General features: G+C 44.7%; 1 protein-coding gene across 3 annotated transcripts in view; it reads left to right on the top strand.

The window, feature by feature from the left end:
* FAT1 (FAT atypical cadherin 1) overlaps nt 1-25,713 on the top strand; it is a 124,878-nt gene that overhangs the window by 46,317 nt on the left and 52,848 nt on the right. For all 3 annotated transcript variants that reach the window (XM_037055228.1, XM_037055229.1, XM_037055227.1), the window contains exon 3: nt 10,821-11,135. In XM_037055228.1, coding sequence (XP_036911123.1) covers nt 10,821-11,135 — 315 coding nt within the window. The remainder of the gene's footprint in view (nt 1-10,820; nt 11,136-25,713) is intronic.

Raw genomic sequence — 25,713 nt, 5'->3', positions numbered from 1 at the left:
CTGATGACGTAGAGGTGTGCCCCGTCTTTTGTGGTTTTAAAAAAATAGATCAGATCAGCAATTTTCAATTGCGTGTAAGTCTGTCATTCACACCTGTCTTTATTTAAGCAAATATGAGTCTGGAAAACAGCTAAATTAAGGGACGGTATGTGTGTTCAGATTGATGTTTTGCCTTAACAAAGATCCTTAGTAAGGGTTAAATAATCTAATCTTGCAATGCATTTAGGTCATTCTATTTATAGGTGTTTGACTGAATTGGAAGTGTTTGTTTGCATAAACAGGGTGTACCCGAAGTTTCTCTTATTAGTGTCAGTGAATCAGTTTCTGACTAGGTTAGTCTTACCTAGCTTTAGTTTCTGAGTTGCTAGTAGGTGTCGGGTTTGGCAGCAAATTGTTTATTAAAAGTAATTGAACATTGTCTTTAAATGACACCTTTTCAGTTTGTAAAATAGTTTAGATTTTTAAAATTGAAAAACTGCTTTACGGTTGAAATAGAATTTAATAGAGAAGCCAGTTTGCATTTTCATTTGATCAAAAGGTATAGAAAAGTGCCCCTTGGGAGTGGATAGGACATGGGGGGATTTATACGGGTTCATTACCACAGGCACCACAAAATAAATGGGATTTTTATTTGCCTCAACTGGTATTTGGTTCATGTAAAACACACCTTCCTTTTGGGCATAGCTGAACTGCGTGCGGGTCTTAGGTTTTATTTTAAGAAAAATAAGTACTACTTGCCGTTCTCTGGATTTGGAATCTGTTTGGTAGAAGCCTAAACAAGTCTTAGAGAAAGGACTATCCCCTCTTCCACCAGCCTTGTACACTGCAGGACTCTGGAGACCACTGTCTCTTGGAAAGAGCTGTGTTTACACAGTGACCAGTGTGATTCTTGCCTGCAGCAGGAGGGGTCTCATTCCATTCCTTCTTTAGCAGGGGAGTGCTTTCAGGAGCTTGGCATGAGGCTTAGTCATTTCAACTGACATTTTAGTCGTTGCATAGTGCCCTGTCTTCATGCTAGAACATACTTTACAATGCAAATGTTTCAGGCAGTTGTTCAACTTAGGGAAACCTGCAAGTCACTTCTTAACCTCTAAGGTTGCTTTTACATTTCTGAAATTTCTCAAGTTCTGTTAATACTCTTTGGGTTAATCCTTGATGCTTGTGGGCCTAAAATATAGTTTGATGCGATGCATATGTATTTCTTGTAGAAAGTCAAACTACTGGCACAAAGAAGAAAAATTCATTCATCCCTGTAACCCCCCCCTTTTAGTGTAGATACACATCTCCCTATCTTTTCTCACAACGTGGAATTATCATTTACTTCTAAAGTTGCATCATCAAATTCAGGCAGAGATTTATAACCTAAGAAGGGTTTACCTGACCTCCGTGTAAGAGATATTTATAACATAAATGGGAAATGGTTATGAAGGTAACTGGCTGTTAAAATATACTGTGCTGCCCTTCTGAAACAGGTGTGCTTTCTTTTCCTTCTCTCCCTGCAGCTCCAGAGAATAAATTATTCTTTATTTAACTACCTTTCCCATAAGGCCCTGTTCTCCTTTTCTTGGATTCTTTAGCACCTTGTCTCATGCCTGGCAGACAGCAGGAACCATGTGCTTGTTGAATGAATTAAACGAGATACGAATCAGTGAGGCCAGACTCCAGATACGTTTCTACCAATATCCAGCCACTAACAATATTAATTTTTTTCTTTGATGAAAAGGATAATGTAGGATACAGGGTTTTTTTATTTTTTTTATTTTACATTTGTTATTTAAGTATTGGGGACTAGATTAAAAACACACCAGATTTTTTTAAAAGACTTTATTTATTTAATTTTAGAGACGAGGAAGGGAGCGAGAAAGAGAGAGAAGGAACCATCAATGTGTGGTTGTCTCTCGTCCAGTGTGTGGGCCTGGCCCACAACCCAGACGTGCGCCCTGGTTGGGAATCAAACGGGTGACCCCTTGGTCTGCAGGCCAGAGCTCAACCCACTGAGCTGCACCAGCCAGGGCCAGACTTTTTTAAAGAGGGATGCTCCTTAAGAGATTAGTTTGTATCCGGCACAGAAGTTCCACAAGTGCCTTAAGGTTTAGAACTCTGGACCTAGCGCGTATTTCGGTACCCTCTGTATTGAAAGTTAGTAACAGCAACTGCATTCCCGGCTGAGTTGCGAGTTGTGATGGTCTGACAGTGATTTCAGCATTACGTGATGCCACAGACCCAGGGATGCTTCGCTTGACACAGTTTAGACTGCATCCTTGCACGAACGGTTTGGCATGACAAATACAGCGGCCTCCTGAATGTATACAGTAATGCTAGATTCTGGTTTCCTGTATATCCTTTTCCCTTTTCCATTCTAAATGCACTTGGTCCCCTGGATTCTTGAACTCTGTCCAGGGCTCCCTGTGGCCCACAGTGAGTTGGGTTTATACTTTAAGTCTTGTTCCTTCCACCATGGGCCAGTGCTCGTGACCTTCTGTTGAGTGTTTGATTTTTTTCCCCATTAACTTGGTGGGTTTATTTATGGGCTTACAAGAGAGGAACCAAGGCTTGAGAGTCAGATGTGGCTGTTGAGTCACACTCCGCCACCCCAGCCCACCCGACAGGACGTGCAGAGTGTCCTGGTGGGCTTGGGAGCTGGTCGGCCAGGTTGCCCATGCACCTTCTCTGTAACTACTTGGGTAACTTAAGGCAACTTACTTAACTTTTGAGTCTTAAACGAGTTAGTAAATGTAAAGCGCTCAGGTGACTAACTGGTAAGGGAGTATAGTAATTAATTTACTGATTAACTTGTTACTGTTACGGGGCTGGGCAAATGACTTCAGGTCGGTGACTTTTCAGCTGTAAACCTCTGCAGTCACATGTGGAAAATGGGGAAAGACCACTGAGTTTACAGAATAATTGTGAGGGTTAAACCATATAGCATGCATCTGCATTTGGTGAGTGCGTGTCCAGTAAATACAGGGTAAGGAAAGTAATGACCATTAGTTTTTAAACAAACTGCTAGAAACATTGCCATTGACATGTGAAATGTTTCCTATGAATTTTAATGTCTCCAAAGGCTATCTGGTGCATGTAGTTTTATCCAACTAATATGTGTTCAAATGATACTTTTGATACCCAAGGATGGTCCTCTTTCAGAGAGCTTATCCGTGAAAACCCTCATTAACAATATTAATGACACTGACATGGAAATCGGAGCTTGAAATCATTTTTCAACAAAGCTGAAAATATAGCTTAGCAGAGCTGGCCATGGGAATGACCCCTTACAAAGCTAAAGAAATTCCTGGGCTTGACATATATGCTTCAAATCTGATTATGAACTAAATTAATGTAAAGTTCTAGTAAGTTGGCAAGTTGAAAAGCTTCCTTAGCTAATTTTAAAGTTATTGCAACTACTTTTATGGAATGAGTTGACAGATCTTCATTTTAATTAAAATGATTTCGATCGGCACTCTGAGTAGCGAAGCAACGGATTGACAGCTGCCGTGTAAAAACACTTCCAGTGATTAACATACGACCTAATTCTGGGCAATGTGCTTAATTACAGAGTTTCCTAAACCTAAAACTTTGTAAGTGGTTTCATATGTAAATACTTTCGGAATATTACATCGTTGACGCTGTCCGAATATCCATTATTACATGTCTGCTCAGACTAAATGAAATCAATACTCGGAAGTGAAATAGATAAATACTTGGATATGGAACTATTTCTGAAATATAAAAGGACAATAAAACAGGAAGGTCATACTAACAAAACTTCTGAGGGACCGATGGCGCTTATGTTTTATTTGGATTTTTATGGTATGCATTTAAAATATGGCTTGCTATTTGTCGCAAAATATGGCTTACAAATTGTATTGCTATTTAAACCTTATGCCCTGATATAAAAAAATTTGTATGTGCGTGTTAGGATCTATCAAGGTATGATAGATGAAGATGGATGATAGATGATTATGAAGATGTCATATTAACATCTTCAAAGATGTTAATCTTTGAAGTTCAAAAATGTTTTATCACTTGAAGGAAACAAATGAATATACATAATATGAGCTCTGATGGATACGCTTTTGGAAAAATTAAGTAGATTTAGAGAGAAATTGCAGAGATGGTATAGACGTCCCATAAAGCCCCCACCCCACGCACGGTTTCCTCTGTAGTGAAGATTGCATTAATATGAACTTGTTACAATTAGTGAACCAGTATCGATACATTCTTATGCATGGGAGTCCATGTACTCAGGTTTCTTTGGTGTTTCACAATGTGCTTTCTGTGGTCCTGGATCCCGCTCGGGACCCTGCATTCCGCTCAGTGGTCACATTTCCTTAGGACCCTCTTGGCTGTGGCCGTTTCTCACACTCGCCCTTTGGTGAGTGTCCTGTGCTCCCTGGGGCCCTGAATCAGCACCCACTGCTCGCCAGCCCCTGAACAAAACAGACAGGAAATCCGTGCCTTCCCAGGGTTTGCCTTTCAGCTGGGAGCTGGTAATCTACTTTTTAAATTTACTTTTGGGATGAAAGAATGTCTTATCGTCAATGAATATTTAATATAACTGTTGTGGGACTTCTGAGTTTTTACCTGTAATTATCAGGAAAAAAATGAGATGCCGTTTATGGATTAATTGCAGAAACATAGATATTGTATTTCTAATGTGTAGAAGATACCTTTGTTCTTTCATATTTAGGAGATACTTATTTCCGAAAGAGTTGTTTATGAAGAAACTGTAGAATTGGAAGGAAGAATAACCAGTTCCTTGTTGCCGACAGGGAAATGTCACCAAAAAATTATATTTTGTGTTCAAGTTTATCTCGTGATTAACCAAAACAAGCTTTTCATACAATTGCTGCTTAAGCTTGATTCCAGAAAAGTGAGGATACACCCCAGACACACACACACACACACACACACACACACATCAGAAAGGTGGGCGGGGTTTATGGCAAAGCTGTGTTGCCAGTCATTGCTGATTATAACTGTCTGGGGTGGGAGTAGCTGAAGAATCTCAAAAGCAACATTTTGTTGAAAGCTTTGGCACTAAGACTTGATGGAGGGCCAAGGCCTGTTAAACAAAGAAACTAGGAAAATTCCAGGAATAAAGGTGTTCTGTGGCCATGGAAATTTGAGTCAGTTGAATTATTCTTGGCAGACAAGTGGCTACGTACAACTCTATTTTTGCCCTAGAAATTACTGTGTCGAAAGCATGGCGTTTGTACGTGTCAGTGGGAGGGGGTGCTGGGCTTTCCTGTTGAGGGACGATTAGAGTTAATGGCAGCCCTGGCCATCCGCGGTGGGGGCGGACGTCAGTCACCGAAACCTGTATTCGCTTTCGGACCGGTCCCTGGAGCGCCTGCTGTGGTGCCCTGTCATCCTGGAACAGTCAGGCTTTAAGGTGCCATCCATACCTGTTTAATGGAATATATGGACTTTAATGAATCCTTCTAGAAAGAAGTTTTGTGAGCTACATTTTTGGCTACCTGGGCCAGGCTCCTTGAACAATTTCATTCTTCCACTGTGTTCACCTTTAAAATCAATTTCCATAGTGACATCTGGTGGTGGTTTTGGAATCCTAGAGAGTATGTTTGGAATGATAAGACATTTTTACTTACCAGCTTTACATTTCGGCTTCTTTCCGTTTGTTTGTTTTTTTTCCTTATTAACAGCTTTTCCTGAGTCTGTCTTCATTGTATTCTTGAGATTGGAAAGCTATGCAGTTACTTTTGTAATGTCTCGTGAAAGCAAAGATAGGATTCCTTATAATGTGGCCTAGGAGTTCGAATGACAAGCTGGGGTAAACTTGTTTTCTGAGCTCAGAGGATACAATGTGTCGAATCAACGCAGCAGCATCCCCACCCGCCTGCTCCTGGGCACTGTAGCCGGTGGTGAGAACGGTGACGTTTTCTGCGCGCTCCTTCTGACAGCCTTTTGTCTTACAGCATTGGTCCTCCTGGCCCGCAGGAAAGCCCGGGCTTGCTTGTTACCTAGTTTCGTCCTGTTGTTTCAGGAAGTGAAAGAGGAAATAAAAAAAAAATAGGAGCAGAGATGGCAGAGAAAGAAGGAAAGATAGACGGAAAGGAGGAGACCACAGGGTTTGTATATGGGTGTATGTACGAGCCAGATAAGATACAGTATTGTTGCCTGTATCAGTTAAAGGGAAATATATGTCGAACTAGAGCTTAAATATGTACGGTTTTTATTGGTTCCTTAGAGAATTGTTTCAGGAAAAGTGAATTCATGACCCGGTATGCAAAAAGTAGTTCCTGGGAGTTGGATGGTAACTGATCGTGCACTGAGAGGAATAGGAGCGAGGTAGAGTTTTGAGAATAAATGTAGTGGGTTGATTGATTCACTTCCAGTGACGGGCAGGAGTCTGGTATTCTTGTTCTCCTATATTCAAGGTGCTGACCAGAGGGCCCCATAACACGGTTTTGAAAATGCGTTTCTCTTCTGTGCATTAAGGTGACTGCTGACGTTCCAGAAGAAGTCCATCTGTGTAAATGCTAGCTGTGCCCCAGGAAGGACTGGGGACAGAAGTGCGGGAATGAGGACTTTAAGTGACAGAGTAAACGCTGAGTTTGGGACAACATGTGCAGAGTTGGGGGCTGGTCTCCTCAGAAACCAGGCAGGACCCCTGAGAAGAACACTTGGGATTCTGATGAGCCCCTGATTAAGGAGGTGTCTCACTCCGGAGCCTAAAATCTGTGTGTGTAGCTTCCTGAAGTGGGGGGGGGGGTGTGAATCATGTCATCTTTACTTAAAAACAAGAGAGTTGCCCTGAGGATTTCTGAGGACTTGCCAGTCTACCATTCTTGATCTCAAGATGCTGAGCCTTGGTCTACTCGTCTTTTCTTTGCAAGTTTAATCGAGTTTTTCTAGCCTTGAACTCTTCTACTTTTCCTGGAATCCAGACGGGAGCACGGGGTAGGGCTTCAGTCTGTGCCTGGGGGTCTTGGGGGCATGTATCTTGTGACCAAACACACAGATTGGAAAAGCAGAACGCAAAATAACCTTGCATATGTATGTACTTTTCCTACCTACTTTAAGTGTTTAATACAGTGTTTCGAATCAGAATAAATGCTTTAGGCGCCCCACCCTGAACCCCATGGCCAAGCCTGGTCTTTGGATCTTCTCTTCTTTAGCGTCCTAATTCTATGAGTTGAAAACTCTTTTTAGCTTCTTCCCCCATGGGTGCAGCACTCTCTCCCATAGCTGCAGTGCCCGCCCCCATGGTCCCCAGCATCCCAGGGGCTGTGGGGTGGGTGACAGTGATGCCGTGGCTCACGAGGGTCTCGGCTGCTGGCGAGGTGCCCGTGTTCGGGAATTAGGCTGTCAGCTCAGATCCCAGTTCTACCGAGTAACTGTTGACCATAGCCTTGTTCCTTACACTCTGAAGCCTGGGCAAGTTGATTACTTTATCGGAGCTTCTGCTGCCTCCGTTGTAAAGCTGGGATGGAAATCAGACAGTTTTTGTGTTCTTTAAACCACTCAGTGCAAGGAGAGCCCCCAGGGGAGGCCTTGGCATACAGCAAAGAGCAGTAGTTTTCAAGTATCACAAACACAGTAAATATGCTTGTGTAATATGAATTTGAGCATCTTGGTTAGAACAGATTATTCAGTGTGCCCTCCTTCCCCTTTGACAGTGAAAATTTTCCTGTAGAGTTACCCATAAGCTATATTAAATAATTTTGTTTGTTCTCTCTTCTGTAAGGATGTGGTAAATAAAATACATCAAAACATAACCGTCTTAGCAATCGCTGTCAGATTGAAAAATATAGCCCACGAATGAATGAAATACGCACCTCTGGGCATCTCAGTTATGAATAGTTAATATTTAAAGTGCTAATGAATACAGTCTGGGCTTTCTTCCATATTAAGCGGAGCTACTTTGCTGGCTCCCTTTTAACCTTTATTACTATCTGGAGGTTGCCTGGCATCCAGAAGCTTCCCTTCCCAACACGTCATGTGGAGAAGGCGTGCCTGCTACGCGGGTGGCCAGGCAGGTTGGGAGAGCAGGGCTGTGGGCAGCCGGGGCTCCCACCCCTCCCAGTGTAGCCTGGACACCCCCAGGCCACCCTCAGGGTGGAACCCGATGGAAAATGAGTATCCGGCTTTGCCCGCAATTTCATCCTCATCGTATACTTTCATTTTATGTTTTCCTCTTCCATCCAGACCCCAGAGAAACCCACCCTGTATGAGAATAAACATTGAATCCATTCTTTCTTAACATTGACATGTTAAAACATGGATGAACTATCAAGTTCAATTTGCCCTTTCAGAGTCTTCCCACTGAATTTTGATACTACATTTTGGTCACAGGAACAATAGGACGGGTGGGATTTTGCTGGCACTGGAGTCAGAGATTCTCGGTATCTGGACTCCTGGGTGCCATCAACTACGACCCTGGGAAGTGCCCCACCTCTCTTCCCCCGGGCTTGGCGTCCTTGGTGCCCGGGCAACAGCGGCGCCTACGAAGGCAGATGGGAGACAGGCGTAAATGGGGTGATGCCTGTAAAACAGTGCTCGTGCTTGGCGTCCAGGAAAGGGCACACATTTGTTTCCATAATTACTGTCGTCATTAAATGCCTACGAATCACAGTCAGAGGGATGCCATTTTAAAAAGTGGGTAGCAGCACACACTGTTTGAGGATTAGGGTTCAAAAGAGGTGAAGACAAGCACCATGTACCCGTCTTCCTGAAATTTTCTAATAATAACTTCGTCCGCCAGGTGAATTATGTTACACGTGAACGACATGGCAGAACGCAGGAGGAGCGTGTGTGCGTTCGTTTGTTACTATGTAATCCTAGGAGAGGGAGCGTGCTGGTATTCCCTGGCTGCTTTGCCTCAGCTGGTGGGGTCATGAAAAAACGAGAGTATCAGAGAGGACTTACTCCTGGTTACTCAGACCACTCTTCTTTTAAGCTAAAAAATCTTGTTTTACCAATTTAGTGAGAGAGTGCACAGGCTGCGTTTGGGCCAGAGAAAAAGGAAAATGTGTTTGAGTTTATCCTGCAGTTGTCTTTGCTGCGTACAGACACCAGCTAGTTCCTTTTTATTTAAAAGTTCTGATGCTTTATTTTATAATTCTTTGAGTAGTATTATAGACCTATTTATAAATTTAAATAGTTGCTTATTTGAGGTAGCGCATAGGAGAAACATCTCACTTATTCTGCATATTAGGTAATATCTCACACTTTGAAAAAGGTTTATAATTTACAAGTACCAAACTTAACTAAATGATAAAATGTAAATAATAAAATGTTTACTGCTATTCAGCAGCATTATAATTACTATCACTTTGTTAATTCTTTTTTTAAAGATTTTATTTATTTATCTTTAGAGGGGAAGGGGAGGAGAGGGAGAGAAATATCAATGTATGGTTGCCTCTCATGAGTCCCCTGCTGGGAACTGGCCTGCAACCCAGGCATGTGCCCTGACTGGGAATCAAACCGCAATCCTTTGGTTCACAGGCCCGCACTCAATCCACTGAGCTATGCCAGCCGGGTCACTTTGTTAATTCTTAAACCTTCAAAACGAAAAGGCATTAAATGGGAAATTTCGGTGATTCAAGGGGTGTAGGATTCCAAAGTCCAACCTGGACCACAGTGTTGACCCCCAGAAGGAGCTCTGGTTTGGAATGGTTAACACACCAGCGCATGTGCAGCGACATCCTGGGCATGTCCTGGGGGAGCCAGAGGGCACGGATACACCTTGGGCTACGAAGGCTGGGCTTGCCCAAGAGGCGGGGCTGTTTTCACCAGTCACCACCCTTCGGAGAGGTTCGTCCTGGGATCAAGTGAGGGCTCGACTAATTTCAGAGCCTGGGCCACAGCGGTACACGTGCCCCCTTCTTTGTGATGGCATGACTCCATTTTTCACTAATTGACTTAATGAGATCTGGGTCTTAGTTGGGTCCTGATGGAGGACTTTCCTGTATCCGCTCCAGTTAAGATATGTATTCATTTTTGTTCATTCATTTTAAGGAATAATTACTGGGCTTTGGGTAAGGTGCTGGGTGTGCTAATATTTCAGAAGCCCGTGGCCTCTGCCTTTTCGGTGCTTACGGTATAAGAATTTATGTTTTGAGCACTCTGGTTGTCTTGCCAGCTGTTCAGAGTGAGTAAAAGAAACCAAAGGTTTGTGTACACAGGAGACCTGAGCAGTCCCGTCCTCTGGACTTTGAAAGGCCATCCTCCTTGTTTCTCAGCTGTCATAAAGGGTGTGTCTGCCCAGCTGAGCCGTGGAGAGGAGTTTGCGCCAGCCTCTTCCTCTCAACTCTAGCAGGGGGTCCCATGGCATGGCGTGGGGGGCAGAGGTGCTAGACTGTGGGGACTCAGGTTGGGCCGTGGCTCTGCTCATCTGGGGCCCCCTGAGTAACATCCATCCCACCATAAATTTCACCCTCAAAAAAGCAGAGCAGTCGGCCATTAGATGGGCTCTTCCTACCCATCCATCTCACTGGGTGGTTTTGAGACTTGAACAAGACAGTATTTGTAAAGTACTTCACACAGTGCCTTGCACCTAGTCCTAATGATGACAACAAACACTGTAATAGCCAGTGTTGGGTGCCAGGTCCCGTTCTAATCGCTACGTGCGTGTGGGTTTATTGAGTCAGCCTCTGAGGAACATGCTGTCCTTAGCATCATTTTATCAGAAAAGGACTCGGAGGCATCGAGATCAGCTAAGTTGCTGCCGATCACACAACCTTGACACGTAGCCCTCCGTCAATCAAAGTTGGCGTGCAGGGTGACACTTTCTCGGCGCGGCAGTTTTTGCCATTGTTGTTGACGTGCTCCTCCATGCCTGTCTTCCTTCCCTCTAGGCGTCATCGAGACTTCTGATCGCCTGGACCGCGAATCCGCCCCCCACTACTGGCTGACAGTCTACGCCACCGACCAGGGCGTCGTACCCTTGTCCTCGTTCATAGAGGTCTACATCGAGGTAGAAGATGTCAATGACAACGCGCCACAGACTTCGGAGCCGGTGTATTATCCAGAAATCATGGAAAATTCTCCCAAGGATGTGTCCGTGGTACAGATTGAAGCATTTGACCCGGATTCTAGCTCTAGCGACAAGCTGACGTACAAAATCACAAGTGGAAATCCACAAGGGTTCTTCTCAATACATCCGAAGACAGGTGCGTGTTAGTGCCGTCGCGTGGAATGTTGTTGTGTGTCCTCTCCTGATACGGGGGACTTAAAATATGACTTTCCAGTCTTCTTTAGTTTTTAATGAACTGTTTTCCTCTTAAGCTATTCAAAGCGAGTCTTTAGCCAATGACAATTTAATCCACGTTTGTTTTTAAGCGGCTTTTGTTAAGCTGTTTTATGATTTTGTTCATTCGTAGAGTTTTACATGCAGTTTAAAAAGCAAAGCTTGTTTCAGTAGTAGCTCCTCAATTAGTGATATTATCTTAAACTTACTGCAAATTCTTGTGCTGTTAAGTATTCCAATTTTTTAGAAGATTTTATTTATTTATTTTTAGAGAGGGAAGGGGAGGGAGAAAGAGAGGAAAAGAAACATCAGTGTGTGGTTGCCTCTTGCACACCCCCTACTGGGGACCTGCCTGGCAACCCAGACCTGGGCCCTGACTAGGAATCAAACCAGCGACCCTTTGGTTTGCAGGCTGGCATGCAACCCACTGAGCTACGCCATCCAGGGCCCAATTTCCTTAACTACTTTTTATGAAGAATATCATGAGTTCGTTTCACAATTCACAGGTGGTTTTCGTCATCGTCGTCGTTGTTGTTGTTACAGTGTTGGGAACTTTTTCACGGAGCAGTGCCTCTCTCTGCAGGCAGTAAGGAGCCAGATTAAACTGTTTGCAGACTGAGAACAATTTCTTAAACTGATAACTCAAGGGTTCCCTCTGTTTTCTCTTCTCAATGTCCGACCCCCTGCTTCTAAGCAGATGGCTTCTTGGTTCCAAAGTCCTTGAAAACTTCTAATCCTTGTTCCTCCCTATTGGACAAGGCATCTACTTTTTGCTCAGTCCTCAGTTTTTATTGTTGTTGTTTATTTAGCACAAACAGAGGTCCAGCCCACCTGTCGAGTGTCTGACAGTGAAAGCTGGCTGCCATTCATGCATGAACACGTGGACTCAACACTCTTCAGCTTGCCAATTAGAGTTGAAACAAGAGCAGCTTGTTTGTCGGACAATAAAACTTCTCATCAAATAGATCACTGGCCTCTGCGCCCAGATGGGTCTGTCATTCGGTGCTTCTCTGTGGAGCCTCATTCCGAATCCCGAAGAAACGGGTATGCTCTGGCTTATGAGCCTCCGTCAGCTTCCGCTCACCATGTCTGTCCTCGTCCTGGGGGAGCTGGCCCGTCTCTTCAGTTCCTGCTGTCCCTGTGATGTGTGTCAGGGAAATAACACACAGACATGAAAACTACAGAGGCATGCTCAGCTTCCCTAGCAGTCTTTCTTCTCCCTCTTCTGCACCATTTTTATTTCATAACTGCTGGATGTGAAGGAAGCCATTCTTCAGGTGGCAAGAAGCATGCATTCAGTGATGGTGTACCCAACTGTCTGGAAAGACACCTGATAGAGAGTGTGTGTGTGTGTGTATGTGTGTGTGAGAGAGAAAGAGAGATTCATGTCTTAAACAGCATGTGAAAATGTTAGTTTTAAACCTCTTGTCAGTCTATTTCAGCCTGTCGTTCAGAGACTGTCTTTCTTGAGAGCTGGAAGTAAACATAGGTTCAAGATGGATGTCTTAGGATTTTCTTGTGCTTTGAGATAGTTCGTAACGCCCTTCTCTGGACTCACACGCTGATGTCCTGCTCTGATAGAGAGCAGCAGTGAGGTCGGAGTCCTAGAAAACCAGGCATTGATGGAGGAGACGTAGAAGAACTTAATTATAGAGAAGAGAGGTGGGAGCTGAGTGTTTTTTTCTTTGGGAAGCATGGCAGGCTGGGTGCGGGGCCCTGCGCCCGTGGAAGAGAGGGCTGGAATTAAGAGATTACACGAGAACAGGAAGACTTGAAACCCATCTCTAAATGATTAATGAAAGGCATGTTTAAGCAAAACAGTTGCAGACTGTTTACTGCACAAGGGGCAACTCGGTCCAGCCTTCTTTTTGTGAAATCAACCAAAAGAAAACTAAGCTAAAAAAACTAGAGGGCACTACCAAATATAAAACAGGAAAAGGTAGAAATTTGTGACGGTTTTGAAAGTGGATTTCAGAGTTAAACTGTTTGCCAGAAAGCAAGGAGATGGGGGGCGGGGCGAGGTGTCACAGGCCTTGAGAAACAGAAAAATATGGGCGTTGAAGCCCTGAGGTGGTAATTCACGAACATAACTGCCTTCTTCTAAAAATTATTTGACGAATTGGACTTAAAATATTTTTTTATTTTTCTTATGTTGTCTATCTTTTAGATTAGGGTAACTCTTCTATTGAAGAGACAAGCAAGAAAGCCATAAATAGCCTTTTGACTATATGAACATACAGAGGTCTGGACAAAATGTGTATTTGAGGAGAAAGAGAAGGAAGAAACTGCAGGAAGTTCTGTGCATTAGGGCTCTCACGGGGAGCCTTGAAACCCTCATTATCTCTGCCCGGGGCCCTCTGTCCTGATGATGTCACTGCTGTGTTGTTGGGTCTTGCGGCAATGGGATTAGCATGGCATTGCCACTCCCTTAACTGTCCCTCTGTCCTGCAAGAGTCCTCTGTCTCTGGAAGAGTTGTCTGCAGAGACCTCTTCCTTATTAATATATAACGTCAGGGAGACCCAGTCCCCTCCAGAGTCCACAGGCAGCTCGCAAACCCCTGGGTGGGAAGCACACCCATCATGCCCGCAGGACGGACAAAGAAAATTCCCCAGGATCACGAACAAGCTTTATTTCCTTCTGGGCTGAAGGCAGGTAACAGCGGAGAACAACTGCAGTTCTCCACTCTGCTTGTTGTTGTGCGCACAGGGGTGTTTGTTGTGAAGGATGTTACGGACTGCGCGGGTGGTGAAGAAGTCTGATCCCTCCACCAGTCACCCAGTGTTTCCTCGGATCGCGAAATCGCCGTATTTTAGCATGGGCATCGTTAAAGAATATAGTTAACGTGGCTTCACAAGGTCTAGAGGACTCTATTGCCTCCACTCAGCAGAAAATGTGGGCCTGGTCCTCAGGGTCCAAAGTGGAATGCTTCCAAGCATACTTCTTCCTCAAAACTTCTAAAGCTGACTTCTTTTTAATAGGTAGTCTAGTATTAGTGGAGGCCAGATTGAAGAAGCCAAAGAGAGACAATCTGGCTGAGAAAGTTGCTGTGACGAACTGGCCCAGACCACCAGCTGGGGACCCTCCATCCTGTTACTTAATGATTAATGGCCGAGTGAGAAAGTCACTGGGCTGGAAATGGAGAGGCCTGGGTGGCAGTGTGGCTTTCCCTTGGGGATCCCGGGGGAAAGGGCTTCCAGGTCCTTCCCTCCTGTGGTCGGTGATGAGTGTGTTTGCACGCCCATCAGGGTGCAAGTATGCAGAGCACACAGCACACTCAGAACCTCCGGTGGGGGAGAGGCCACAGCCGCTCTCGCTTGCCCCAGTTACCTTTGCTCTGTTACCTTCACAGACGTTAACACACGTGTGCATCTCCTTTGGATACGCAGCTTCGGTGAAGTGAAAGGAGTCCAGCTTGCTGCTCCTTAGTGGGGAAGGTGCGTTTAGGACCCCAGCGATCCTGCATCCGGCTGGAGGAAGCCAGTGCCCATTGCCATACCGGTCATTCGTTAGTGCATCCAGGGTGTGCTGAGCTTCTTCCCTGGGCTCGGCACACTCAGAGATGCTCTGAACGAGGGTGGTCTGCCTGCGTGAGAGAGCAGAGGGACCCCAGGGGGGACCAGGGTAGTGTGCCACAGGCTCAGATCCACACTCCTGCGGCAGCGGGCAGCACGCTGGTGTGGCGGGAGCAGTAAGGAGGCCGAGGTCTCCGGGGAGAGCTCTGGGGCCTGATGCTGAAGGTAGTGGAAGTGGGCGGATGGCGAAGAGGGTTTGGACGTCGGGTTGGGGGACGCTCGGAAGCAGTGGCGAGTTCCTGGCCAAGAGATGGAGTTAAATGACTGTGTGGGCGAACAGCTACCCTGGATGGAAAACCTTCAACACCAGAATAAGGGTGAACGAATGACATCTGCGTGATTTTTATAAAGTGACCTGTTTTCAAGAGTCTCCATGCAGTCCCTGGGAACACGTCATGTAAACATAAATCCGGTGAGCTCGCCGAGCCGCTTTGGGGAGGCAGAAACCTCCGCTGCAGCCTTTTCTCCTTTTGTCGTAAATGGCAAAATAAAATAAAATAAGACAGAAAACCTTCTTAGGACTGGATTTGATCATCTGAATTTGGGGCTCTAAATGACAAGTTTGAAAGGACATTTTCGAATGTTTATCTTTTAGCCAAAGTTTTCGGGCTTGGTGATTGTGCCAGGAACTGTCCTTCTGTGTCTCAGATGGTTCTTATTACGTTGTTTTTCTTTTCCAAGGCGAACAGGCAAAAGAGAGTTGATCTGTTTCTCCCTTTTCTGATACACGCACTTTTGTTGACACCAGAATTTTTTATAACCTTGTTTTGTTTATGTCCAGTATCAGTTTGGGTAAATTTGCTTCTTCTGGTATAAATCGTGCACATGTTCAGGATGGGAGACTTACGATAAGAGGCTAGAACGCGAGGTTTTCTGAACCTTCACAGCCCCAGCCCCTGCACATAAATGCGTCACTCGCAGCTTCTTTTGCGGTGTGTCAAGGACACCGAAGAAGGGGAGTCCTGAGCCGTGGGGGCCAGTGTGGGCTTCACAGGTTTCATTGTCCACAAGTGACCTCAGGAAGCTGAAATGACCCGAGTAGAGCTTCTGTTTAGTCTGTGTTATCAATTTGAACTTTTGAGGAGTTTATGCAACTGAAAATGGGCAGACAATTTCTGAAGTGTTTCTGTAGAAAAGACCATTGTTTTTATTCTCTTATCTGCGTGTTTGGTATTTTCCATGGCTAGGGCACAGAGCAAGTGTTGCTTTTCATTTTTTGGAAAGTTTTTGTTGAAGTATAACAGACATACAGTAAACGGCACGTGTTTAAAGTCCCCAGTCGGATGCGTTGTGATACGGCTGTGAAACTGCGAAACCCTCACGATCAAGCCCAGTCATACCCATGCTCGCAAAAGTGTCCCCTTCCCTCACTGATTTCCCTCCCCGCTCCCTTTCTGTCCCACCCCCAGGCCACCACTGATCCGACTTCCATCCCTAGGTATCAGTATGCATTTTCTAAAATCTTAGATAAATGGACCCACACGGTGTGTACCCTCTCTGTGCTGAGGCTCCTTGTACTCATCATACTTACTTCGGGATGCAGGCACGTGGCAGTGAGTCCCCACGCCAGTCCGTCCCTCTCATCGCCCTACACTTCTCTCGTGTGGGCGTCCTGCACTTTGTTCATCAGTCACCTGTTGATGGGCGTTGGTGGTCCGGCCACTGCTTGGCCGTCACACATAAAAGCTACCGTGAGCCCTGGAGAGATAAGGCTCTGTGGGGACACAAACCTCCATCGCTCCTGGTTGTCTGCGTGGAAACTGTCTCGAGGTCCCAGATCCCTCACCTCCCATGTTTGCCTTCTGTCGGGATCTGCCATCTGTCTGTGACTCTCAGATGACCCACTGAGCATTGTTTTATTTGGCGTTTTGTTTGTTTCGTGTTGGAGGGTGAATCTGATGATTCCCTGGCTGGAAGTGGAAGTTCAACAATTGCTTTTTAATCTGAAAAAATGCTTATGTAATTTGCCATAAATATGCATATACTGTTAAAACTTCATTTAAAAGTAGTATAAATGTCCTTTCTTTAAAAAGATTCTATTTATTTATTTTTAGGGAGAGGGGGGAGGCAGAGAGGGAGAATTTTTGACACAGGTGGTAGCAAACTCCACACAGGACCGTGCCTCCTGGGGCCTTCCCCCGCCCAGGCTGGATGCTGGGCTGCAGGAGAATGGCTGAATTACAGCTGTTGATGGACTCGCCACATTGTTGTACAAATAGAGGTGCGTGTGCACGTGCCCTTCACTACTCCTTTCCCTGAGCCACCGATTTTACACTGCCTAGTAAATGGAGTTTTTAACATCTTCTCATTCATTGGTTACATCTTCCTGGTTGGAAACGGATACACTGCCAGACAGTTTTCCTATGGTTAAAGATGAATTCCTCAGGAGTGTGTGTTCAGTAGCAGTGGAGAGCTCCACTTTGCACACGTGGGCATCTGTGTGTGTGGGACTGAGCTGTGTCAGCTCACACATCTTCACAAGGTGTGTGTAGGCTCTTCGGCTGCTGTGGGAACTGTTTTTGTCTGTTTGGAGACAGTCCGTTCAGAGTCAGGGGCAGTGAGAGGGATGGATAGTAATTCCCAAAGCATGGTAAAGCTGTGAAATTCGATTGGAGCTGATAGGTCTACTCATCCATGTTCTAGTCCAGGATCACGTTGTAACTGTTCCTTTTCCTCGGTCAAAGTAAACAGCATTTTATTGTGGCTGGAACGGAGGCTGAGCAAAGTGCAACAGGAAGGAGCTACAGCTGCAAACAACTTCCAGGGGTTTCCGGTAACATTTGATAGCTGCAAAGGGAGGAAACGGGGGATCAGTCCCTTCACAATGACAGGGATTCTTTTTTTAAAAAAATAAGTTTACCTATTTGTAGTTTTTTCCCCCAAAGATCTTCAAATATTGTAAAAATGAATCTGTAGATTTTGCCTACCTCTTTTTCTGCTCACTTTTAAATTTGATAGTGAACTCTGTTTTCCCACAAGTCTGAAAAGTCAGGTTTTATTCACTGCTTTTCCTCCTTCACATGTTGAAATGATGATATGCTGTCCTCCTCGAACCTGCGAACATTGAATTCTTAGGATTCAGGTGGTATTCTGTTTCTCTTTTTTTTTTCTTTTTATAAGATTTTAATCATTTATCTTTAGCGGGGAAGGGAAGGAGAGAGGGAGAGAAATATCAATGTACGATTGCCTCTCGTGCGCCCCCTGCTGGGAACTGGCCTGCAACCCAGGCATGTGCCCTGACTGGGAATCAGGCCCACGCTCGGTCCACTGAGCTACACCAGCCAGGGCCTGTTTTTCTTTTTTTAACATGTTGCTCAATATCATTTGCTAAAATCATTTTAAGGACGAGTTTTTTAATATTTTGTATTTAAGTGCTGAAGGGCAGTTAGCCCCCTCCCCTCCCCTCTCCTCCCCTCCCCTCCCCTCTCCTCCCCTCTCCTCCCCTCTCCTTTTTTTGTCAACATGGGTTAACCTTAAATGTGCGTTGTGTTTCTCCCCCTCCCTATCTCTGCTATATCTGACATTTATAGGAATGACGAAGGCAGTTTCCAATGTATCAGGTTTGGCTTTTGAGCTCATGTTTATCTTAGGTTTTGATGCCGTCAGCTGCCAACAAGAAACAGTTATAGGATAGAGTTAGAACTGGAAGAGGAGCCTGGAGATTTCTGAGTGTAAATTCCTGCTCAGCCACTTCCTGTGTAACTTAGTTGTTCGATCTATTTTATGGGGGTCGCTATGGGGCTCTGGAGGTTTGAACTTCATGAGACCCGAATTCCTCCCCAGGCTGGACGGTCTGTGAATAGAAGTCCATTGTGGGCTCCCAGCCTAATCCACTCGGCACCAGGACTGCAGGGACAGACATTAGCTGCCCGCAGGGCCACAGCTGCCCGTGGACTCCTGGCAGGCCGTGATGAGATTCGGTCCAGGGCAGCCCCTAAATAAAGACAGCGCAATCCTGTGTAGTGTCTCTGAGCTGGGGGTCTGAAGCCCCCAGGGGCTGGACGTGAAGTGATAACTATAGGAAAAACTGAACATTCGGTTTTGTCTTGCAAGGCCATTCATGTTTCTAGAATAATGGGGCTGGGGGAGCGATGGCCAGCCTCCCGGCCTGCCTTTGCGGGCCTGCTCTGCCTCTGCTTTCAGTGTGGGTGCTGGTCGCGCCGATGTTTGCTGGGGGTGCCGTCCAGGCTCAGGTCCCTGGGGGCCAGGACCGCCATGATCTCTTACTGTCGTTACCAGAAAACCAAACACCATACCGAGTGTGTGGTTGCTGCCCAGTGCTTGCTTTCTGATGGACTGACACAGGTTTTAAAAATCACCAAAATGCCTACGATTTCCATTTCATCTGTTCAAAGAGAAGGCTTAGGAAGTTGGAATGGGAAACCGCTGTCCTTGGTTTAGTGCGTGTCCCTCCTCCCTCCTGTGGTGCCCCCTGTCCACCCGCCGTCCAGACCTCAGGACTTGCGCTGTGGTTTTTGTAAGGTGCGGTCGAGAGCCCTGTTCTGAGAGCATCACAGCTGGCTGGGCCGAGCTCCGGAGACAAGAATGTCCCATGGGAAAGTGGGGACAGAATGACAGTCATGTGCTGCATGGAACCTGTAGTTTCTGTCTCCTGCTTCCCCATCTCACTCTGCTTTGCTTGCTTTCATAATTTAGTTTAAAAATTAGAAAGATTATCCGTTGTGTTGCCTTCTGCATGTTCCATACATCTGGTGAGCTGTTGTAGTTTCTAACAGCTTAACTGACTCAAAGCACGCTATATTTCGGTAGTCACCATGAACATTTAAAAATATATAACTTCTAACCTCTCGTATATTTTATATTTATTTTAGAGTCTATGTTTTTTTCATGGTGGCAGGCATTTTATTGTTGTTTCTTAATCCGTCTGAGAAGAGAGGTGAGGGATCACGTCAGCTGAAGTGGGAAGGAGAGTTCGGGAAAGCGCAGGGCGAGCCCAGGTGCATGTTTTCTGACTGAAGGGAATATTTTATTGGGTAAAAAGTATTTCTGAAAACTTTTAAAAAAAGATTATTTATTTTTTTATTTTTAGAGAGAGGGGAAGGGAGGTAGAAAGAGAGGGAAAGAGACATCAATGTGTGGTTGCCTCTCATGTGGCCCCCATTAGGGACCTGGCCTGCAACCCGGGCATGTGCCCTGACTGGGGATCGAACCGCGACCCTTTGGTTCTCAGCCCGTGCTCAATCCACTGAGCTACACTAGCCAGGGCTGAAAACTTAAAAAAAAATTAATCTCACTGTACCCCGAGGCCCATGTTGCTTGAACTCAAATAAAAACAGAGAAATTGTTTTTGGTTTATTCAGATAAAAGGGTTTTTGCTGATTTTCTGTTACAACTTTGTAATTAGGACTTTGTGTTTAATGGGTCTTCAGCTAGTATTTATAATTGCTGTTGTGGGGTTACTGAAAAACATTTAGCCAGTTTTTATCTCACCAATTTATTTTGGGGAAGGAAAGAATGCGATAAATGACAATATATTTGGTGATACAGCAGATGTACGAGTGAGGCTTGTTTTATATATTAATTAAAAAAATAAGACATCTCATTCGGGCTTCTCAGCCAGAGCTGTTCAGGAGCTCTCCGCGCCCCCCCGCCCCCCAAGTTGAGGTGGCCTGCTTCCTCTTGAGGGGAAGCATACAATTAATTTAGGTTAGTTGGAGCATTTGGCACATTCCTACCCAAAATCATCTCTGGGCCTGAGACTCTTTTTAATCCTCTGCCTTTTAATAGTCTCGTATGTAGAATAATGTTCTATAAAGTCATAAAATATGTCAAATTGAAAACAATACAACGCGATAATGTTAATACAATACAGAATACAATAGGAGTGATTTTCTTTGGATTGTGGAATTGTTTGTTATTCTTATCCACCTCTTCTCTCTTTTTAGGGGTGTATTCTTTCAATACTGTTGTTCGATGTTCAAACAAAAAGGTGTATTAAAGTTCTAAGGCTTCCGTAACAAAATGCCACCAACCTGGGTGGCTTAAAACAAGGCGAATCTATTCTCTCTCCGTTCTAGAGGCCAGAAGTCCGAGGTCAAGGTGCTGGCAGGGCCATGCCCCCTCGGACATTTCCAGGGGTCACCCCTTCCTCGCCTCTTCCCACCTCTGGTGGCAGCTTCCTTTGTCTCCGCCTCCGTCTTCACCTGGCCACCTGTCCTGTGTCTTCACTAGGTCCTTCTCTGCTGTTCTCTTAATAGGACGCTTAATAGAATCTAGGACCCACTCGAAAAGTAGGACGATCACAAGCACATACTGGATGATGTCATTCATACAAGACTCTTCTTCCAAATAATGTCATAGTCAGAGATTTTAGGTTGGACATACCTTTTGGGAGAAGCCAGCATTCAATGCACTACCAACGCCGTTTCCAAAACGAAGGAAAAATGAACGTTGACACAACTGTTCAGGGTTTCTGTTTCATCTTGCAAACACCACATTTTATTTAGCTTACATTTTGAAAGGGTTTACTGATGTGGGCTAGTCGTTGTAGATTTGTCAGGAAGATTCTGGGAGGTGGTTTAGGCTTTGATGAGTAATTTAAGAGCAGCGAGCTTCTTCCTGTAGGCTCTCCGGGCCTTTTCTTCAGAGGGATTTCTGCCACCCTAGTGCTGGTTCTCTTACGTCATAGTCCTGTTACAGCTCTCTGAGTCTCATGGTATTCTGAGATACTTCTTGTTCCCGAATATGGCCAGTAGTGGTGAGGAAAGGGACAAAAAACAATTCTGTGTTGAAGAAACTGTTTGAATAAGAGGGTGTGGAGTTTTTTCAATGTCTTTAAGCTCTGGGCCCCAGATGTTCGGTGTGGGGTGGATTGCCCAAGCACCTGGACACCTCTGAAACTGTGTGGGCTGGGTCCTACAGTGGATGGAGATTCACATGGACGGAGATTCTGATTTGGAGGAGAGAAGGAGGGGGGAAGTTCGGCTGTCGTTCTGCTGCGCCCCCTGCGGTTGCAGTGGCTGGTGTACCAGAGAAACTCCAAACATTTTCTTTGGTAAGAGCTGAACTCTGGCTCCGACTCTGCTGCTAAGTCTGACTTCCAGGAATTAATTTAACGTTCCTGAACCTCATTTCCTTGTCTTTAAAGTGTAGGATTTGGGCTATAAGATTTTAAAAGACCCTCTGGCTCTAGCAAACTTACTTTTACAGTAAGAGGACATTTTAGAGTGTATGATACATTTCATTAAATTTTTGCTTCAAAAACATTAGAAGAAATTTAAAAGATAGGCCACTGTAACAGTTCTAAGAAGTGTTAATTTTTTATAGGCATGACCTAATATTTGAGGGCTTAAAAAATTTTCCAGCCTAACATTAGTTTCAGGCAATAAACATTTTCTATATTTGTTCACTCGGACCTTTAAAATATTTTAATGTTTAAATTTCTTTAAATAATACACTCGTTAAAAGTAAAACATTACCACAATAAAGAAGTATACAAAGTAAAACATGGAAGTGCCTTTTTCTCTTTCTCCTCTTCCTTTGGCCCACCTATTCCGTCTCCCAGGAGTAACCACAGGTAATAATTTGGGGTTTAACCTTTCAGGAAGCTGTGAACACATATCATATTGATGCGGATCCTGACGGGCAGGATCCGTGTGTTGTAGCCACAATGTACAAATTCACACGGACTACAGAAGCCCCGTGGAGAAAAGGGGACAGTATGGCTGCTCTCTGAGTGAGAGAGAGGGCCCCGACCCCAGCCTGGACAGGCTTTTATTGCTTTTCTGGGTACATTACATTGAGGATGGTCCTCATTTACTATGCACAGGTTCGGGTTCGCTGTAGGTGATTACCTGTTACAGATAACAAAGGAAAGAATGTTGCTAATTACTTCAAAGAGAAGGATGTTACAGATCAAGGGGAAAACTGGTTGAACTGGGTACACTCCATACTTGGGAAGTTTAGCACAGACTTTAGGAAGTTATAGTAAGCACTTTCTGCCTCAATTCAGGGTGAGGGAGTTTTAGCAAAAGCAAATTTCATAGCACCCTAGGTACAATGCAGGCCTGATTCTCCACGGGAGAGCCTATCTCTGGGTGTGGCTCCTGTGGGCCTGACCTCACTTCCCACTGGCTTTTCTGAGTGGGAGCTGGGCTACAGTCCCACACCACGCAGAACAGTTCCCTATATTATGTGTCATATATGTTGCCATTTTGGTTTTTGTAAAATACTTTGTGTAAAAGTTGCTTGAGCAATGTTAAGTTTTCTAATCTGCTCACTGGAGTATTATAATTGTTTTATTGTAATTATTGTACTTCTTAAAGCATGTAAAATGTCCTGGTATCCCTGCTGAAGTAGGGGTTAAAAGTAGAAGTTTAGAAATTGAATTCTATAGTCTGGTGGTAACAAGTACTGAAGAAATTACCCTGTCCACTCTGAAGATGCCTGAGGTTTGTAAATACTCCCTAACGCCAAATGGGCTGCAGTTCAAGGTCTTCAGCTTAATGAAAAGAATATAGTCAAGTGATTCAGAAAAATCACTGGGGAAAGCGGCTGCAAATAGGGTAGCTCAAGTGCATGCCTGTGGCCAAGGGTGTCCGAAAGTGATGTGATGAGGAAAACGTTGTGACAGAGATGGGGAGTCCCAAGGACACCTGCCGAAGTAGCCAGGCTTCTCGAAGAGAATGTTCCCGTCCCAGAGCAATGGGAGAAGCTCACGTGTTCTCACTGAATCATTATATATATTGAATGTATAACTATAATTTATATACTTGTAGTTATTTATGGGAGTTAAGAGCTTGGGCTCTGGGATCAGACAGACTGGGGTCAGGTCTCAGCTCTGCCATTTACTGACCTGTGACCTCACCTTTCACAGCCCCAAGTGTCTTTAAAATGAAGATAGTTCATTGTAGCTGCGTTATAGGGTCAAGGTGGTTCCTCATTGATAGTGATGTACAGACATAAAAGGCGTAGCCCAGAGCCAGGTCCCGAAGCCACACAATTGGTGTTGCCTGAACAGTGGAGTAGGAGAGAATAGTTTCCAACTCATCTCTCCCTTTTAGGTGTAAGGGCTGCTTCCTTAAGTACGTTGTGTGTTTTTGAGGACAAGGGCCTTGTCTTAAGCTCTTATATGTGTGGCTCACAGTGAAATATGTGGGGGAACCACTTTGAAAAATAAGTTAAACAACTTAAGATAAACTGAACAAGTGGGTGACTTTGAGCTAGTAACCTCTATGACATCGTTACCGCCTATCACCATACATTCCATTGATAACTTTTAAAAAGTCGTTAGCAAGAGATCATCAGAAAGCAAAAAAATATAAATTGGTAGATAATGATTTTTCAAAAGTCACTGTGAAATGCAGAGACTCTTGATTTTTAGGCGTCAGATAAAGCTGTAAACCAACAACAAAGCCTGTATCATTTATTTGTTTGTTTACTTTTGTCTTCACTGGAGGACATTTTTATGTTGCTTTTTTAGAGAGAGAGGGAGGCGGGAGAGAGAGAAAGACGTTGATGTAAGAAAGAAACATAGATCAGTTGCCTCCATATGCACCCCAACTGGGGCTCAGACTTGCAACCTGGGTATGTGCCCTGACCGGGGATCAAACCTGCAAACCTTCGGTTCACGGGATGACGCTGCAAGCGACTGAGCCACCCGGCTGGTTTCTTTATTGCCAGCCAAGCCCAGGGAAGTGGCGACTAGTAACAGGGAGTGGTAATTACGGAGCAGTGTCAGCACGGTCAAAATCTTGGAAATTTTTGCTTTTTTTTTTTTTTTTTTTTTTTGCATTTAGATTCAGATTCAGATTTAAGACGTGTGTACAGATTTTGGATTTTGATAAAGAAAGTTGCTGTTATTCACATTTTAACCACAGAGAAAGATTGTGAATGTTGTAGATGTTGAAGTTCTTTGGTGTAATTGGACATTGGAGCCTGTGAAGGAGCTGAGATGATTCATGGCTATTTAAATTATCTAAATTAATTTAAAAGTTCAGTCTTTAGTCACACTAGCCACATCTCAAGTGATGAGGCTACCACCTCGGACGGTGCAATTGTAGAACTTTTCTGTCGTCACACAAAGTGCTACCGGGTCATACTCTTCTGGAAGCGTGGTTGCTGCTGTTCGTGCATTATTGCGGAGCAAGGGGTTAGAGGAAAATAATCAGTCATAGGAAATGTTATCAATTAGGTGAGCAGAACTTTTTCTTCCCTGATCTTTTCACCTTCCTCCACTCATTCTCAAGTCCAGCGATTGGGAAACGGTTGCAAGTATTTTTCCTCCGGAGCCAGGACTTTCTCTTTGATAGTTTTGGTTCTCAGAAAACTCCTAGTACTTGCTCTCTCACTGCGGTTGGACTTCATCGAGTTCAGAAACTTTTTTTTCCTTCTCTGGCTGCCACCGAGTTGCCTCTGCAGGACAGGTGTCTCAAACCTCTTTCTACAGACCAGGAGCCTTCAGTCCCTCCCTGTGTCTCCCATCCATCCCGTGAACTCCAGGCTCTGATGCTCTGAGATGAATAGGTAGGGCACAAGTAGGTTTACAGTCGTTTGTATGAAAAATAATACATTCATTAGTAAATAATACAAGAATAAGCTCTGCTTTGCATACCTACACACACCTGAAAGCCTACTTCTGCCCCGCCTTGTATTTAAAGCTCCTATCACAATACCTTGGCTTTTTAGAAATCCAGTAACGTCGAGAAATGAGGGTATTTGATGTATTAGCTGGCTTGTGCTTAATAGCAAACCATCCCAAAACTCCGTGCCTTAAAAGAACCACCACAGTTTAGTCAGGGTTCTGCTGGGCAGTTCTAGTCTTGTCCAGGCTTAGCTGAGCTCTCTTGCAGGTGGTCACTTGGCTCCTGTTGGCTCGAGGCTGGCTGGTCTTCGGGCCTCGTTTGCATAGAGGGTAGTTGATTGGTTATCTACAGGAACAACAGGGTTGACTAGGTCAAATGTCTCAT

The sequence above is a fragment of the Sturnira hondurensis genome, unplaced genomic scaffold, assembly GCF_014824575.4.
Source record: "Sturnira hondurensis isolate 20B ecotype Veracruz unplaced genomic scaffold, ASM1482457v3 Scaffold0008640, whole genome shotgun sequence".
Taxonomy (NCBI): domain Eukaryota; kingdom Metazoa; phylum Chordata; class Mammalia; order Chiroptera; family Phyllostomidae; genus Sturnira; species Sturnira hondurensis.
Note: the sequence above shows the minus strand (reverse complement) of the source record. Positions and strands in the feature narration are given on the sequence as shown.